Below are 20,000 nucleotides of genomic sequence, written 5' to 3'. Positions count from 1 at the left end.
AGACCAGGACGCCGACAGGAAGTCCAACTGCAAGCTGAGGCAGAGCGAGCCCTCGCCAAACGTACGCCACGCCACCACAAACACACGGCACAGTGTGGTGCTTATATAGGCCAGATTTCACCAGTTTTTGTCATTTTTTTGCGACATTTAATGCGCGTTTATCGGCATCTTTGGCGTTTCGCTCGGCATTTGTTGTCTGATCACATTTTGGCGCCCTTTCGTTATTCTTAACGTTTCTTTGCACGTTTTTTCCACAAGTTTGTGAGTTCATAAGTTTGTAGGTTCGTAAGTAAGGTCGTAGGTTAGTAAGTAAGTAAGTTCGTAGGTTCGTAAATAAGTTCGTAAGTTCGTAGGTTCGTAAGTTAGTTTGAAGGTTCGTAAGTAAGGTCGTAGGTTAGTAAGTAAGTTTGTAAGTAAGTAATTTCGTAAGTTCGTAGGTTCGTAAGTAAGGTCGTAGGTTCGTAAGTAAGTTCGTAAGTTCGTAAGTTCGTAATTTCGTAGGTTCGTAAGTAAGTTTGAAGGTTCGTAAGTAAGGTCGTAGGTTAGTAAGTAAGTTCGTAAGTAAATCATTTCGTAAGTTCGTAGGTTCGTAAGTAAGGTCGTAGGTTCGTAAGTAAATTCGTAAGTAATTAAGTTCATAGATTCGTAAGTAAGTTCGTAGGTTCGTAAGTAAGTTTGTAGGTTCGTAAGTAAGGTCGTAGGTTAGTAAGTAAGTTCATAAGTAAGTAAGTTCGTAGGTTCGTAAGTAAGTTCGTAAGTTCGTAAGTTCGTAGGTTCGTAGGTTCATAAATAAGTTTGTAAGGTCGTAGGTTAGTAAGTAAGTTCGTAAATAAGTAATTTCGTAAGTTCGTAGGTTCGTAAGTAAGGTCGTAGGTTCGTAAGTAAGTTCGTAAGTAAGTAAGTTCATAGATTCGTAAGTAAGTTCGTAGGTTTGTAAGTAAGGTCGTAGGTTCGTAAGTAAGGTCGTAGGTTAGTAAGTAAGTTCGTAAGTTCGCCGACAGGAAGTCCAACTGCAAACACATGGCACAATGTGGTGCTTATATTGGCCAGATTTCACCAGTTTCATTTAATGCGCGTTTATCGACATCGTTGGAGTTTCGCTCTGCATCTCTGTCTGAGATCCTTTCAAAATAAAACAAACCAGAATACATGTGAGATATTTTCAGGATAAAACAAAGTAAGAACTAGAATGAATGTGAGATATTTTCAGAATAAAACAAATAATTAATGTGAGATACTTTCAAAATAAAACAAAGAATTAATGTGAGATACTTTCAAAATAAAACAAAGAATAAATGTGAGATATTTTCAGAATAAAATAAAGAATTAACATGAGATACTTTCAGAATAAAACAAATAATTAATGTGAGATATTTTCAGAATAAAATAAAGAATTAATGTGAGATATTTTCAGAATAAAATAAAGAATAAATGCGAGATATTTTCAGAATAAAAATAATTAATGTGAGATATTTTCAGAATAAAATAAAGAATTAATGTGAGATATTTTCAGAATAAAACAAAGAATGTGAGATATTTTCAGAATAAAACAAATAATTAACATGAGATATTTTCAGAATAAAAGAAAGAATTAATGTGAGATATTTTCAGAATAAAAGAAAGAATGAATGTGTGTCCCCAGACGGAGGTGGTGCGTAAAGTGGCCACTTCGTTCTTCTGCCTGCTGGTCTTTCTGTCGGTGTGTAAAGTTTTCCCCGTGGAGCGAAACATCGACGACGACTTCATCGCCAGCACGCCGTTCTACACCCGTTTGGTCTACCTGTACCTGTCCATGCTCACCACCAGACCCAAGTACTACTTCGTCTGGACACTTGGTGGGTGTCCCAAACATTCATACGTACAGTATGTACAGTGCTCAGCATGAGTGGATAAACCCATGTTAAAATACAGGGGGCATAAGTAAGTACACATAGAAATTAAATTCCCATAGAGGCAGGCAGAGTTTTATTTTGAAAGGCCAGTTATTTCATGGATCCAGGACACTATGCATCCTGATAAAGTTCCCTTGGTCTTTGGAATTAAAATAGACACACACACACACACACACACACACACACACACATAGGTTTTTGTAGCTTTTCCTCCAACATTTTAGTCCATTTCTTGTCATTTCTTTTTCAACATTTGAGTCACTTTTCTCAAAGTTCTTTGCTGAGCCGGCTCATGTCTGACCTTCTCTGACCTTCTATTTCTGACCTTCTCTGACCTCTCTGACCTTCTCTGACCTCTCTGACCTCTCTGACCTTCTCTGACCTTCTCTGACCTTCTATTTCTGACCTTCTCTGGCCTTCTCTGACCTCTCTGACCTTCTCTGACCCTCTCTGGCCTTCTCTGACCTTCTCTGGCCTTCTCTGACCTCTCTGACCCTCTCTGGCCTTCTCTGACCTTCTCTGACCCTCTCTGACCTCTCTGACCCTCTCTGACCTTCTCTGACCTTCTCTGACCTTATCTGACCTCTCTGACCTTCTCTGGCCTTCTCTGACCTTCTCTGACCTTCTCTGGCCTCTCTGACCTTCTCTGACCTTCTATTTCTGACCTTTTTAACGCCCCCCAGCTGACGCCATCAACAACGCCGCGGGCTTCGGCTTCAACGGCTACGCCAGTGACGGCTCTCCTCGCTGGGACCTCATCTCCAACCTGAGGATCCTGAACATCGAGGTCAGCGCCAGGCATCTAGGACCTTACACATCTAGGACCTTACACATCTAGGACCTTATACATCTAGGACCTTACACATCTAGGACCTTATACATCTAGGACCTTATACATCTAGGACCTTATACATCTAGGACCTTATACATCTAGGACCTCACACATCTAGGACCTTATACATCTAGGACCTTACACATCTAGGACCTTATACATCTAGGACCTTATACATCTAGGACCTCACACATCTAGGACCTTATACATCTAGGACCTTACACATCTAGGACCTTATACATCTAGGACCTTACACATCTAGGACCTTATACATCTAGGACCTTACACATCTAGGACCTCACACATCTAGGACCTTATACATCTAGGACCTTACACATCTAGGACCTTATACATCTAGGACCTTACACATCTAGGACCTTATACATCTAGGACTTCACATCTAGAACTCACACATCTAGGACCACACACTAGCAACAAACCTTATACATCTAGGACCTACACATCTAGACCTATACATCTAGGACCTTACACATCTAGGACCTTACACATCTAGGACCTTATACATCTAGGACCTTATACATCTAGGACCTTATACATCTAGGACCTTATACATCTAGGACCTTACACATCTAGGACCTTATACATCTAGGACCTTACACATCTAGGACCTTACACATCTAGGACCTGCATACCTAGGACCTATACATCTAGGACCTTACACATCTAGGACCTTATACACATCTAGGACCTTATACATCTAGGACCTTATACATCTAGGACTCCCACATCTAGGACCTTACACATCTAGGACCTTATACATCTAGGACCTTATACATATCTAGGACCTTATACATCTAGGACCTTACACATCTAGGACCTTATACATCTAGGACCTTACACATCTAGGACCTTATACATCTAGGGACTACATCTAGGACCTTACACATCTAGGACCTTAACATCTAGGACCTTATACATCTAGGACCTTACACATCTAGGACCTTATATCTAGGACCTTATACATCTAGGACCTTACACATCTAGGACCTTTTACACATCTAGGACCTTATACATCTAGGACCTTACACATCTAGGACCTTATACATCTAGGACCTTACACATCTAGGACCTTATACATCTAGGACCTCACACATCTAGGACCTTATACATCTAGGACCTTATACATCTAGGACCTTACACATCTAGGACCTTATACATCTAGGACCTTACACATCTAGGACCTTATACATCTAGGACCTTATACATCTAGGACCTTATACATCTAGGACCTTATACATCTAGGACCTTACACATCTAGGACCTTATACATCTAGGACCTTATACATCTAGGACCTTACACATCTAGGACCTTATACATCTAGGACCTTATACATCTAGGACCTTACACATCTAGGACCTTACACATCTAGGACCTTATACATCTAGGACCTTACACATCTGGATATTACACATCTAGGACCTTACAAATCTGGACCTTACACATCTAGGACCTTACACATCTGGATATTACACATCTAGGACCTTACACATCTGGATATTACACATCTAGGACCTTACACATCTGGATATTACACATCTAGGACCTTACACATCTAGGACCTTACACATCTAGGACCTTACACATCTAGGACCTTACACATCTAGGACCTCACACATCTAGGACCTCACACATCTAGGACCTTACACATCTAGGACCTTATACATCTAGGACCTTACACATCTAGGACCTTACACATCTAGGACCTTATACATCTAGGACCTTACACATCTAGGACCTTATACATCTAGGACCTTACACATCTAGGACCTTACACATATGGAGCTTATACATCTAGGACCTTACACATCTAGGACCTTATACATCTAGGACCTTATACATCTAGGACCTTATACATCTAGGACCTTATACATCTAGGACCTTACACATCTAGGACCTCACACATCTAGGACCTCACACATCTAGGACCTTACACATCTAGGACCTCACACATCTAGGACCTTACACATCTAGGACCTTATACATCTAGGACCTTACACATCTAGGACATTACACATCTAGGACCTTACACATCTAGGACCTTACACATATGGAGCTTATACATCTAGGACCTTACACATCTAGGACCTTATACATCCAGGACCTTATACATCTAGGACCTTACACATCTAGGACCTTATACATCTGGACCTTACACATCTAGGACCTTACACATCTGGACCTTACACATCTAGGACCTTACACATCTGGATATTACACATCTAGGACCTTACACATCTAGGACCTTACACATCTAGGACCTTACACATCTGGACCTTACACATCTAGGACCTTACACATCTGGATATTACACATCTAGGACCTTACACATCTGGACCTTACACATCTAGGACCTTACACATCTAGGACCTTACACATCTGGATATTACACATCTAGGACCTTACACATCTGGATATTACACATCTAGGACCTTACACATCTGGATATTACACATCTAGGACCTTACACATCTAGGACCTTACACTGACGACATACACCAGGGTCTTACACATCTAGGACCTTACACATCTAGGACCTTACACATCTAGGACCTCACACATCTAGGACCTCACACATCTAGGACTTCACACATCTAGGACCTCACACATCTAGGACCTTACACATCTAGGACCTTACACATCTAGGACCTCACACATCTAGGACCTCACACATCTAGGACCTCACACATCTAGGACCTCACACATCTAGGACCTTATACATCTAGGACCTTACACATCTAGGACCTTACACATATGGAGCTTATACATCTAGGACCTTACACATCTAGGACCGTACACATCTAGGACCTTATACATCTAGGACCTTACACATCTAGGACCTTACACATATGGAGCTTATACATCTAGGACCTTACACATCTAGGACCTTACACATATGGAGCTTATACATCTAGGACCTTACACATCTAGGACCTTATACATCTAGGACCTTATACATATGGAGCTTATACATCTAGGACCTTACACATCTAGGACCTTATACATCTAGGACCTTACACATCCAGGACCTTATACACTAGTGACCTTACATACCTAGGACCTTATACACCTAGACTCACTTAGGACTACCCTCGACTACTCACACCTTGCACATCGGGACTCTATACATCTAGGACCTCACAATCTAGGACCTTATACATCTAGGACCTTATACATCTAGGACCTTACACATCTAGGACCTTATACATGTAGGACCTTATACATGTAGGACCTTATACATCTAGGACCTTATACATCTAGGACCTTATACATCTAGGACCTTACACATCTAGGACCTTACACATCTAGGACCTTATACATCTAGGACCTTACACATCTAGGACCTTACACATCTAGGACCTTACACATCTAGGACCTTATACATGTAGGACCTTATACATCTAGGACCTTATACATCTAGGACCTCACACATCTAGGACCTTATACATCTAGGACCTCACACATCTAGGACCTTATACATCTAGGACCTTATACATCTAGGACCTTACACATCTAGGACCTTACACATCTAGGACCTTATACATGTAGGACCTTATACATCTAGGACCTTATACATCTAGGACCTTATACATCTAGGACCTTACACATCTAGGACCTTACACATCTAGGACCTTATACATGTAGGACCTTATACATCTAGGATATTACACATCTGGATATTACTGGATGGATTATATGAATCAAACTCTGATTTTCTCTCATTATTTTGTTGTTGTTTCAGTTAGCCACCAGCTTCAAAGTCTTCCTCGACAACTGGAACATCCAGACGGCTCACTGGCTCAAAAGGTCTCAACACATACACTATGGGGTCCCAAAATGTCACTTTATGAGGGTTTTTTAACATTCATATGCGTCCCCCCCCCCAGCCTGCCTATGGTCCCCCAGTGGCTAGAAATGGTGATAGGTGTAAACCGAGCCCTGGGTATCCTGCTCTGCCTTTGAGAAAATGAAAGCTCAGATGGACCAATCAGGAATCTTCTCCTTATGAGGTCATAAGGAGAAAGGTTACCTCCCCTTTCTCTGCTTTGTCCGCCCAGAGAATTTTGCCCCCCATGAGAGAGAGACATCATGGGTTTCAAACGAGCAAAGTGGCAGTTAGTCAAGGGACCACTAAGGCCTATATAAAAGAGACTTCAGATACAGTATTAGGGGACCACTAAGGTCTATATAAAAGAGACTTCAGATACAGTATTAGGGGACCACTAAGGTCTATATAAAAGAGACTTCAGATACAGTATTAGGGGACCACTAAGGTCTATATAAAAGAGACTTCAGATACAGTATTAGGGGACCACTAAGGCCTATATAAAAGAGACTTCAGATACAGTATTAGGGGACCACTAAGGTCTAAATATATAAGATACTCAGTATTAGGGGAACCACTAAGGGCTATATAAAAGAGACTTCAGATACAGTATTAGGGGACCACTAAGGCCTAAAAAAAGAGACTTCAGATACAGTATAAGGGACCACTAAGGTCTATAAAAAAGAACTTCAGATACAGTATTAGGGGACCACTAAGGTCTATATAAAAGAGACTTCAGATACAGTATTAGGGGACCACTAAGGTCTATATAAAAGAGACTTCAGATACAGTATTAGGGAACCAACAAGGTCTATATAAAAGAGACTTCAGATACAGTAGTAGGGATCACACGGTCTGCATAAAAGAGACTTCAGATACAGTATTAGGGGACCACTAAGGTCTATATAAAAGAGACTTCAGATACAGTATTAGGGGACCACTAAGGTCTATATAAAAGAGACTTCAGATACAGTATTAGGGGACCACTAAGGTCTATATAAAAGAGACTTCAGATACAGTATTAGGGGACCACTAAGGTCTATATAAAAGAGACTTCAGATACAGTATTAGGGGACCACTAAGGCCTATATAAAAGAGACTTCAGATACAGTATTAGGGGACCACTAAGGTCTTACAGGGAGGTGTGTTCAGGTGCATTCTGGAAGTATTGCTATCTTGAGGAAGTGGGAAGTGATGGCACCATTGACCAACAAAAACCTGGTCTAAAGTCAATAACGCAGCATTTCATTGTTATTTTAACAGAGCATTAGTAAAATATCGCCTATATATATATATATATATAACCCGTGTTGAACATGTGAGCCATTGTTGTGACCTCTGACCTCTGACCTCTGACCGGCAGGGTGTGTTACGAGCGGTGTCCCTACCACCCGACAGCAGCCACCTTCATCCTGTCGGCCATGTGGCACGGAGCGTACCCGGGCTACTACCTCACCTTCCTCACCGGCATCGTCATCACGCTGGCTGCTAGAGCGGTGAGCTAACCCCGCTAACCGTTAGCTGTTAGCTGATGATTAGCCCTTTAACCGTTAGCTGTTAGCTGATGATTAGCCCTTTAACCGTTAGCTGTTAGCTGATGATTAGCCCTTTAACCGTTAGCTGTTAGCTGATGATTAGCCCTTTAACCGTTAGCTGTTAGCTGATGATTAGCCCTTTAACTGTTAGCTGTTAGCTGATGATTAGCCCTTTAACCGTTAGCTGTTAGCTGATGATTAGCCCTTTAACTAACCGTTAGCTGATGATTAGCCCTTTAACTAACTGTTAGCTGTTAGCTGATGATTAGCCCTTTAACCGTTAGCTGTTAGCTGATGATTAGCCCTTTAACCGTTAGCTGTTAGCTGATGATTAGCCCTTTAACCGTTAGCTGTTAGCTGATGATTAGCCCTTTAACCATTAGCTGTTAGCTGATGATTAGCCCTTTAACCATTAGCTGTTAGCTGATGATTAGCCCTTTAACCATTAGCTGTTAGCTGATGATTAGCTCTTTAACTAACTGTTAGCTGTTAGCTGATGATTAGCCCTTTAACCATTAGCTGTTAGCTGATGATTAGCTCTTTAACTAACTGTTAGCTGTTAGCTGATGATTAGCCCTTTAACTGTTAGCTGATGATTAGCCCTTTAACTGTTAGCTGTTAGCTGATGATTAGCCCTTTAACTAACCATTAGCTGTTAGCTGATGATTAGCTCTTTAACTAACTGTTAGCTGTTAGCTGATGATTAGCCCTTTAACCGTTAGCTGTTAGCTGATGATTAGCCCTTTAACCGTTAACTGTTAGCTGATGATTAGCCCTTTAACCGTTAGCTGTTAGCTGATGATTAGCCCTTTAACCGTTAACTGTTAGCTGATGATTAGCCCTTTAACCGTTAACTGTTAGCTGATGATTAGCCCTTTAACTGTTAGCTGTTAGCTGATGATTAGCCCTTTAACTAACCATTAGCTGTTAGCTGATGATTAGCTCTTTAACCGTTAGCTGTTAGCTGATGATTAGCCCTTTAACCGTTAGCTGTTAGCTGATGATTAGCCCTTTAACTGTTAGTCCATCAGACATTAACAATTAATCTCTGGATGAATGTATTAGTTGTTTGGTCTCTAAAATGTCAGAAATTTGTGAAAAGTGTCAGAATATTTTCAGAAAAAAAAGTCAAAATAATTCTAGAAAAAAAGTCAAAATAATTTGAGAAAAAAAGTCGAATAATTTGAGAAAAAAAGTCGAATAATTTGAGAAAAAAAGTCTAAATAATTTAAAAGCTACGTACAATTGACGCTGGGGTTTCACCCATTGAATTAATTTGAGAAAAAAGTCGAAATAATTTGGAGAAAAAAAGTCAAAATAATTTGAAAAAAAAGTCAAAATAATTTGAGAAAAAAAGTCAAAATAATTTGGAGAAAAAAAGTCAAAATAATTAGAGAAAAAAAGTCAAAATAATTTGAAAAAAAAGTCGAAATAATTTCAGAAAAAAAGTCGAAATAATTAAACACCGGGTAACTAACCTGTCTTCTTCTCTCAGGTGCGACACAACGTTCGGCCACACTTCCTGCACTCCCCCAGCCATAAAGCGCTCTATGATGTCATCACGTGGGCCGCCACTCAGATCGCCATCTGTTACACGGTGGTGCCTTTCGTCCTGCTGTCCGTGGGTCCCTCCGTCAAGTTCTACAGGTCGGTGATAGAAAATCTATCATTATGTATTATTATTTTTTAAATTTCATTTATATATATATCTGCATTTATGTCAAAACTAGAGACTTTCAAACATCAACATGTCATTTATTAATATGTATTTGTGTCTAAACGACATTTAAACATATTTTCCTATTCTATTTTGTCTGGAAACGCTTACAACACGCTGGCGCGCACGTGTTTTCTGAGACGTGCGTGTCACGCAGGCAGCGTGCACGCTCTCACCTGTTACCATGGGAGCCCAAATAAACACGCCACGCAGCCAGTGTGCAGGAGGCCTCTTTCTTCGCCATTGACAGAGTGTGCTCGAAATAAAATAAAACAGGGTTGTAGGCAGTATCAACTGCATGACTTCGGATATTTATTTTAGACCTTTTTGGACAGTATTACACGCTAAAAACTAAGTATTTAAACAGAATTCAGCAGAGCTTCCCAAAACGCAGCTTACTCCATGGACTGCTCTCTAGCGCCCAAACTGATTATTTATTTTACTTGTGAAGAGTGTCGTAGAGAACCATTGTAGTGGAAGTTTCCTTTGCAGCAGGGTGTGAAGTTTTCAGAGTTTAGTAAAATTAAACAAATAAGACTGAGACTAAAACCAAGTTGGGTTTTTGTATTTTATTAAAGATATATTTGCAAATAGGATCAACATGACTTCACAAAAGGCCGCAGCCCAGTGTGGAGTCAGTTTCTTAAATCAGTGAACAATAACACCAGGCTTATATGCATCTTCAGAGTGACAGCACACACACACTTAGATTATTATGACGCTACAATTTTTACAGGTAATCTGATACACATGAAGACAATCGGAGAAATACAAGAGACATCTCTGAGCCATCTCACCTCCTCCTCCCTGTACGACTGTCACCCCCCAGTTACATCTTAACTGGCATGGGAAAACATGAGATAGTTTAGGGGTGAACTTGTAGCCCCTATCTGTTCAGACAAACAGTGCTCACATTATGTTCCAGACTGGACACCTCACAAAGTTAAGCAGAAACTGAGATAAACTGTCTTTCAATAATGTGAGAGAATTAAAGTAGAAATAAAACATAAAAATATAAGGAATTATACTTAAATGCAATTTTTCCCATTACACCATCCACGTCTATTTGGGTTATTTGGTTGAAAGAAACCCAAATTTCTAAAACAGAATCTTTTTCAGAACAACAAGAGGGCATGGATTGGCCAGCAGGAGATTTCCCGGTGGGATGCTCTGTTTATTTGTACTGCATGCCGGTCAAAGGCTGTTTTTGCTTCCTTTTTAGATCGGGCTGTGGGTAGGCGATCTGTGCTGCCTGCACGATTCGACATGCGCGAGATGTTCGCGCATTCATGTTTTACGACGATTTACGACACAGCGCGATCTGTTCCACGCTTGCGCGCCTTTAACCTGACTCCGTGTGCACGAGAGTGCACTGTTTACAAGTTGCTGTCGGCATGGTTCATACGAGCTACTTTCAGAAAGAAGATTTGCACTTTTTCACAAATTGAGATGTTTACCGTGTGTGCGCGGTGCGTGACTTGTGCCAGGGCTAGCATCGCTAATCATAGCTTACATCAACTTTCACTAGCAGTGATTTTAAATGGATTTCTCCAAATAGCCAAACTTTACCTGTCGAGTAGAAACTTGGCGACTGAGGCATCAGAGGCCTTTCTCTTCTTGTCATACCTTTCGTAGACACTCGTAGCTCACCACATATATACACCTGAAAGTATTCATGTGCAGAAAGTGAAAACTACCCTAGGGACGAGCACGTATAATTATTTAGAAAATAATTTCAGAAAAAAAGTCGAAATAATTTCAGAAAAAAAGTCAAAATAATTTGAGAAAAAAAGTCAAAATAATTTGGAGAAAAAAATTCAAAATAATTAGGAGAAAAAAAGTCGAAATAATTTGAGAAAAAAAGTTGAAATAATTTGAGAAAAAAAGTCGAAATAATTTGGAGAAAAAAAGTCGAAATAATTTGAGAAAAAAAGTCGAAATAATTTGAGAAAAAAAGTCGAAATAATTTGGAGAAAAAAAGTCAAAATAATTTGGAGAAAAAAATTCAAAATAATTTGGAGAAAAAAAGTCGAATAATTTGAGAAAAAAAGTTGAAATAATTTGAGAAAAAAAGTCGAAATAATTTGAGGAAAAAAGTCAAAATAATTTGAGAAAAAAAGTCGAAATAATTTGAGAAAAAAAGTCAAAATAATTTGGAGAAAAAAAGTCGAAATAATTTCAGAAAAAAAGTCGAAATAATTTGGAGAAAAAAAGTCAAAATAATTTCAGAAAAAAAGTCAAAATAATTTGAGGAAAAAAGTCAAAATAATTTGAGAAAAAAAGTTGAAATAATTTGAGGAAAAAAGTCAAAATAATTTGAGGAAAAAAGTCAAAATAATTTGAGAAAAAAAGTCGAAATAATTTGCGAAAAAAAGTCAAAATAATTTGAGGAAAAAAGTCGAAATAATTTGAGAAAAAAAGTGGCATAGCGCCAGAATGATTGACAACTAGGAGGACCAATAGTCTTGATGATCCACCACGGAAAAAGAAAATCCTCCACAATACCTTTAACTCAGCAGGCGACTTGTTTTAGTTAGAAAAATAATCTTTCCGATCGTCAGTTCCTGACGTTGACTTGAAAATGTGTTCTATTAGATCACCTGAAACCTCTCTCACCTGTTGGCTTCTTCCTGCAGGTCCTGGTACTGCAGCCTCCACGTCGGCTGCGTTCTGCTGGCCGTGGCGCTGCCGGTCAAACCGAGACACCTCCGCCTCAAAGACCAGCAGAAGAGCCTTCTCCAGGAGCCCACCGAGCGCCCCCTGGAGGCTTCAGACAGACGCTGCAGCCAGAAGGAAAAGACCACATGAGACACAAAAGGACACGAAACAGAGGACGGAAAGGAACGACCGTGAACAGCATTTTATTTCCATAAACTTGTGTAGAAAGACGAGGAGCCGAAGCATATCAAATGGACCTACCTTTCTGTCTCGGGTACAGAATCACAACGGTCACGGCAGCAAGTTAAATATACTGTATTATTTGGATTCGTAGTACCAGACCGGGTACGAAAAACAGGCTGACCAGGTTGTACTTGATGAAATGTTTGCCCTATTACGGAAGTTCGACTGCCACGACAGCATTTGGACTCAAACTTCGACAAATCTGCAATGATAAGGGATATATATATACATATGTATATATACTGTAACTTCAAAAATGGAGCAGCTGCCCTGATGGCAACCTCTGTGGTGTACCAACTGACTGTATATTCTCTCCGGTCAGAAAGACAAAGCAGAAAGGGAGGAATGAGCGAAAGCATGAATAGAGAAGTGACCGAGCAGGATGGGAATGAAAGCATTCAGTGTATGAACAGCCAGGATGATTATGTGGATGAGTAAACGAAGGAAGGAGCAGACCAGAGAGTTTTGTGCGTTAGACAAGTAAATGAATGAACAAAGAAGGTTAGAAAATGAACTTTTTCTCGTCCACATTCCTCCCAGACTATCTGACTGTCATCGTGTTATAATCTATTAAACACACTGCTTCTCAAACTGTTTTACCCCACGTACCACAGAGAATATCAGGCTCTCTACGTACTGTACCACCGTTATGTTAGACCACGTTAAAATAGACCTCTGCTGGTTCATTAAAATGCGAGCTGGTACCTGGAGGGAACGTGGATAAAGGCTGTTTTACAGTCGCCGTATAGCCTCCCAGTGACGTCAAAATGAGATAGATCTCCCTTTAATGCGCCTTCTTTAATCAGACTTAAGTTCACCAAAACACAAGGATCAATCTGAGAAGAAGAGTTCAGTTAAGCAAAGTTTACTGAGTCCAGCATAAGAGCTACAACACAGCTGTGGGTTCACAAACAGAGACTAAGTTTCCCTAGCAACAGACATCAAGTCAGAGCTCAGTCCACCAAGATGTCCTCCGAATTATGAGCTCCGATCTGTTCTCTCCTTCAAGCTTTTATCCTATCCTCACAAGGGGGGGGGGGGTGTTATGACTTAAGCTTAACTGTCACTGTGCATCAGAGCAGTGGTGTAGTCTAATGCAGGGGTCTTCAACAGGGGGTCCGGGACCCCTAGGGGGTCCTCAGGGGAAATGCAGGGGGGCCTCCAAATTATTGTTAAGTTTTTTCAAAAATTAAAAAGTCCTAACATGAATCCAACATATTATTAGCAAATACACCTAACCTAACCCCTAACCCTGATAATAGGCATACTGGCCTATAGGCAAGGTAGTCACTAAGGTAGCCATCCACAGATACAGTTAATTTTAAGGATTCACTGTGCCACATGTATTTTTAACATTAAAACATGATTTCTAAAATCATGCCAACAATTATTAGGCTATTTTAATAGCCTATGCAAACAAAGGTATGAAGGCTTTAGGCCGCCCTACATGTTATTGTAGGCCCAGTTTAATATGCAACTTCATTTTCTACATAGCAGGGGGTCCCTGTTCCATCTCTCTTTCAGTTAGGGGGTCCTTGGCTTAAAAAAACATTGAAGACCCCTGGTCTAATGTATTTTAGCGGGTATACTGTTCTACATAAATACATAGACCAGAATGGACATATCAAAGTGGGGCGTCAAAGACTTAATTTTCTGCATTTTGATACACTTTTATGCACCAGTTTACAGTGGAAATACCTTTATTTAGCCTATGTGAAGGAAAACAATTCAAAATATATCAAAAATATAATGGAAAGTATGTTGTTATGTGCCATTGCACATTTGTAGGTGGGTATAATGAAACGCTGGAGCTTTCTTAGTGGGTTTACTGCGTATACCTGCATATCACGTAGACTACACCACTGCATCAGAGGTATTTCTATGATTTAAGCTTAACTTTTTGTGCATCTAGGGTTGCAAAGGGGCGAAAATTTTCCTGTAAATTTCCGGAAACTTTCCATGGAATGTTTAGCTGGGGAATTTTGGAAACAATCCAGTTTTTATTTACTATGGTTAGTGGGCTATACAATTAAAACAGATATAGGTTAATAATAGCAATGGGTTATGTATTAGCAGTATGTACTAACAGTTTTATAACAAGCAATATTACAACTATCCAGTTTATTCCCATTAATTCCCGCTAATTCCCGTTAATTTCCATGGAAAGTTTCCAACTTTGAAAATTCCTGGAATTTTGCAACCCTATGTGCATCAGAGGTCACCCGGAGTACTTTTAACCACTTCCTCAATGACTAAAACAGCTCTTTTGCAACGAGCACATATACATATTTTGTTGATAAAATATTTCTACAACAGTGAGTCATAACGGAAAAAGAACATAAATAAACCACCTAAAAGTAGATTATTAAATTATCTGGTATCGGATCGGTACATAAACTCCATAAACAGTACTTTCTGATACCGATACCAGCATTTTAGGCAGTATCAGAGGCGATATTGGAACAGCTCTAGTATTATACCACTAGAGGGAGCTTGGGTACCACTAGAGGTAGCTAACGTACCACTAGAGGTAGCTAACGTACCACTAGAGGTAGCTAACGTACCACTAGAGGGAGCTCGGGTACCACTAGAGGGAGCTCGCGTACCACTAGACGGAGCTAACGTACCACTAGAGGGAGCTCGGGTACCACTAGAGGGAGCTCGCGTACCACTAGAGGGAGCTAACGTACCACTAGAGGTAGCTAACGTACCACTAGAGGTAGCTAACGTACCACTAGAGGTAGCTAACCTACCACTAGAGGGAGCTAACCTACCACTAGAGGGAGCTAATGTACCACTAGAGGGAGCTAACGTACCACTAGAGGGAGCTAACCTACCACTAGAGGAAGCTAACGTACCACTAGAGGGAGCTAACGTACCACTAGAGGTAGCTAACGGGAGCTAACATACCACTAGAGGGAGCTAACGTACCACTAGAGGGACCTAACGTACCACTAGAGGGAGCCAACGGAGCTAACATACCACTAGAGGTAGCTAACGTACCACTAGAGGGAGCTCGCGTACCACTAGAGGGAGCTAACGTACCACCAGTGGTACTTGTGCCACAGTTTGAGAACCAGTGTGTTAAACCATAACTTCACAGTGTTCACAGAAATTAGTTTGGAGAAAGTGCCAATGATTATTCCACTCAGTCGCCTTAGTTTTGTTTTTTACAAGAAAAGAAAAGTGCTACGGTACTTTGCAGGATCAGTATTTACTCTTTGTTGATGTGTGAGTGGTGGGGAGGGCGTTGTGTTTACATTTGTAATTGTCAGTATTTGTTGTTCAAGTTGTTATTCATGTAATTTATGTAATTCCTAACAGACCTGTGTTTTAATGTAAGATGTGTGGAGATTCAGCTTGAAGACGAAGAAAACGCTAAATTCTGAATTAAACTCTGAAATTCCATGATGTGAATTGAAATACTGCTACGATTAAGATTCACTTTTAAGTATCACTTTGAACAGAAAGTGAACCCAACATTTTCAACTGTTGGTTCAATCAAGAGGTTAGCTTGTTTGGTTCTGCAGTTGTTAGCTAATGGTTCAATTAGCCACTGTCTCAGTGTAGCTGCTAACCCTGGGTAACTAAAGGCTCAGTGTAGCCGCTAACACTGGTTAACTAAAGGCTCAGTGTAGCCGCTAACCCTGGTTAACTAAAGGCTCAGTGTAGCCGCTAACACTGGGTAACTAAAGGCTCAGTGTAGCCGCTAACACTGGTTAACTAAAGGCTCAGTGTAGCCGCTAACCCTGGTTAACTAAAGGCTCAGTGTAGCCGCTAACACTGGTTAACTAAAGGCTCAGTGTAGCCGCTAACACTGGGTAACTAAAGGATCAGTGTGAATGCTAACACTGGTTAACTAAAGGCTCAGTGTAGCCGCTAACACAGGTTAACTAAAGGCTCAGTGTAGCCGCTAACACTGGTTAACTAAAGGCTCAGTGTAGCCGCTAACCCTGGTTAACTAAAGGCTCAGTGTAGACGCTAACACTGGTTAACTAAAGGCTCAGTGTAGCCGCTAACACTGGGTAACTAAAGGCTCAGTGTAGCCGCTAACACTGGTTAACTAAAGGCTCAGTGTGAATGCTAACACTGGTTAACTAAAGGCTCAGTGTAGACGCTAACACTGGTTAACTAAAGGGTCAGTGTAGCCGCTAACACTGGGTAACTAAAGGCTCAGTGTAGCCGCTAACACTGGGTAACTAAAGGCTCAGTGTAGCCGCTAACACTGGTTAACTAAAGGCTCAGTGTAGCCGCTAACACTGGTTAACTAAAGACTCAGTGTAGCCGCTAACACTGGTTAACTAAAGGCTCAGTGTAGCCGCTAACACTGGTTAACTAAAGGCTCAGTGTAGCCGCTAACACTGGTTAACTAAAGACTCAATGTAGCCGCTAACACTGGTTAACTAAAGGCTCAGTGTAGCCGCTAACACTGGTTAACTAAAGGCTCAGTGTGAATGCTAACACTGGTTAACTAAAGGCTCAGTGTAGCCGCTAACACTGGTGAACTAAAGGCTTAGTGTAGCCGCTAACACTGGTGAACTAAAGGCTTAGTGTAGTGGCGTTATTTGTAATCTTCTGCATGTGTGTGTGCTGCTGTGCGTCCCTGTGTGTGTAACAAGCATAGTGTGCGCGCGCTGTGCACGAGCCTAGGAGCATTTTACTAATGCTCTGTTAAAATAACAATGAAATGCTGCGTTATTGACTTTAGACCAGGTTTTTGTTGGTCAATGGTGTGATCACTTCCCGCTGCCTCAATCAGAATCAGAATCAGCTTTGTTGGCCATGTTTGCACAAACAAACAAGGAATTTGACTTCTGGGTAATCTAATCTAAGATAGCAATACGCCCAGAATGCACCTGAACACACCTCCCTGTAAGACCAGCACGCCCATGGGCCACAGATGGGTGCAGGTGCATTTGTTATTTAAACAACGCTGGCGCTGGACGGTCTTAACCCTTGTGTTGTCCTTCGGGTCCAAGTGACCCGAAGGACAACACAAGGATGATGTACTTCCGTTTACTTTGTTGAGAATTGCTCTCTAAACTCTGTTTCTTGTAAAGTAAGTAAGTAAAGTTTATTTCTAGAACACATTTAAACACAGTTTAAGCTGACCAAAATGCTGTACAAACAAGAACTAAGGTGCTGTATTAACCCTTGTTTAGAGAGCAATTCTCAACAAAGTAAACGGAAGTACATAATCCTTGTGTTGTCCTTCGGGTCACTGGGACCCGAAGGACAACACAAGGGTTAAACTAGCAAAGAGACTTTGCATCGGGCTTTGTGCTGAGCTGGGTGTGAGATAGGACCCTAGCTGTGTGTGCTACAGAAGGCTACCTGAAGGTGATTAGTAACAGGAACTTTAAACCGTAATAAACTGACTCTGAACCAGGCTGTTAATGAGTAATTATATTTTTTCCTTAGGTGATAAGATGACTCGGCAGAGTCTTAAAGTACGACACAGAACCATTAAAACCAACCGGAAAAGGACAAATGATACATGAAAGTAATGCCAAATATTTTCTGCTTCCAGCACCTGAACTGTGCATGAATATGAAATGGTTATAAGAATATATTCTGACATATTATTAGATTAGATAAGATCTTATATCAGATATAGTGACAAAATATCCACAACAATGTCAAAAAGGTGACAAGTAGACAACAAATAGCCGTCAACAACTGCTACACCATGCTACGTCCAGGTACGCCATGCTACGCCCTACTACGTCATGCTACGTCCAGGTACACCCTACTACACCTTGCTACGCCATGCTACGTCCAGGTACACCCTGCTACGTCCTGCTACACCATGCTACGTCCAGGTACGCCATGCTACGCCCTACTACGTCATGCTACGTCCAGGTACACCCTACTACACCTTGCTACGCCATGCTACGTCCAGGTACACCCTACTACGCCATGCTACGTCATGCTACGTCCAGGTACGTCATGCTACATCATGCTACGTCCAGGTACACCCTACTACACCCTGCTACGCCATGCTACGTCCAGGTACACCCTACTACGTCATGCTACGTCCAGGTACACCCTACTACACCCTACTACGCCATGCTACGTCCAGGTACACCCTGCTACGCCATGCTACGTCCAGGTACACCCTACTACGTCATGCTACGTCATGCTACGTCATGCTACGTCCAGGTACACCCTACTACGCCATGCTACGTCCAGGTACACCCTACTACGTCATGCTACGTCATGCTACGTCCAGGTACGCCCTACTACGTCATGCTACGTCCAGGTACACCCTGCTACGTCATGCTACGTCATGCTACGTCCAGGTACGCCCTACTACGTCATGCTACGTCCAGGTACACCCTACTACGCCATGCTACGTCATGCTACGCCATGCTACGTCCAGGTACACCCTACTACGCCATGCTACGTCATGCTACGCCATGCTACGTCCAGGTACACCCTACTACGTCATGCTACGTCATGCTACGTCATGCTACGTCCAGGTACACCCTACTACGTCATGCTACGTCATGCTACGTCCAGGTACGCCCTACTACGTCATGCTACGTCCAGGTACACCCTGCTACGTCATGCTACGTCATGCTACGTCCAGGTACGCCCTACTACGTCATGCTACGTCCAGGTACACCCTACTACGCCATGCTACGTCATGCTACGTCCAGGTACGCCCTACTACGCCATGCTACGTCATGCTACGTCCAGGTACGCCCTACTACGCCATGCTACGTCATGCTATGTCCAGGTACGCCCTACTACGCCCTGCTACGTCATGCTACGTCCAGGTACACCCTACTACACCCTGCTACGTCATGCTATGTCCAGGTACACCCTACTACACCCTGCTACGTCATGCTATGTCCAGGTACGCCCTGCTATGCCATGCTACGTCATGCTATGTCCAGGTACGCTATGCTACGTCCTGCTACGTCATGCTATGTCCAGGTACGCCCTGCTATGCCATGCTACGTCATGCTATGTCCAGGTACGCTATGCTACGTCCTGCTACGTCATGCTATGTCCAGGTACACCCTACTATGCCATGCTATGTCCTGCTACGCCATGCTATGCCCTACTACGTCCAGGTACGCCTGGCTATGCCCCGCTATGTCCTGCAACGCCTACACCGCCCAGTGCCCTACTACACCCTGCTACGCCCTGTGTATTTATTGTGACTGTTATTGCCACATCACACCCCCAACGAGCACCGTCAGACCCCTCCTACCAAGAGCCTGGGTCTGTCCCGTCAGACACCTCCTACCAAGAGACCTGGGTCTGTCC

General features: G+C 41.8%; 1 protein-coding gene and 1 long non-coding RNA gene across 3 annotated transcripts in view; both read left to right on the top strand.

Annotated features, from left to right (window-relative positions):
• The window catches only part of mboat2b (membrane bound O-acyltransferase domain containing 2b), a 35,450-nt gene extending 21,382 nt beyond the window's left edge, over positions 1-14,068 (top strand). Inside the window, exons 7-13 of one of the 2 annotated variants that reach the window (XM_039781746.1) lie at positions 1-61; positions 1,643-1,835; positions 2,576-2,679; positions 6,490-6,550; positions 7,933-8,065; positions 9,600-9,751; positions 12,458-14,068. The exon at positions 1-61 is cut by the window's left edge and continues 123 nt beyond it. In XM_039781746.1, the coding sequence (XP_039637680.1) occupies positions 1-61; positions 1,643-1,835; positions 2,576-2,679; positions 6,490-6,550; positions 7,933-8,065; positions 9,600-9,751; positions 12,458-12,813 (1,060 nt within the window). In that variant the 3' untranslated portion in view covers positions 12,814-14,068. Of the gene's footprint in view, positions 62-1,642; positions 1,836-2,575; positions 2,680-6,485; positions 6,551-7,932; positions 8,066-9,599; positions 9,752-12,457 lie in introns of both variants that reach the window. The other variant, XM_039781747.1, reaches the window with a different exon arrangement.
• Positions 14,069-14,135: 67 nt separating this feature from the next.
• Positions 14,136-16,145, top strand: LOC120546699. The gene is made up of 2 exons (XR_005636927.1): positions 14,136-15,252; positions 15,755-16,145. It is a non-coding gene; the product is annotated as an uncharacterized LOC120546699 (long non-coding RNA).
• Positions 16,146-20,000: the final 3,855 nt, after the last annotated feature.

Source organism: Perca fluviatilis, chromosome 18, assembly GCF_010015445.1.
Source record: "Perca fluviatilis chromosome 18, GENO_Pfluv_1.0, whole genome shotgun sequence".
Classification (NCBI taxonomy): domain Eukaryota; kingdom Metazoa; phylum Chordata; class Actinopteri; order Perciformes; family Percidae; genus Perca; species Perca fluviatilis.
Note: the sequence above shows the minus strand (reverse complement) of the source record. Positions and strands in the feature narration are given on the sequence as shown.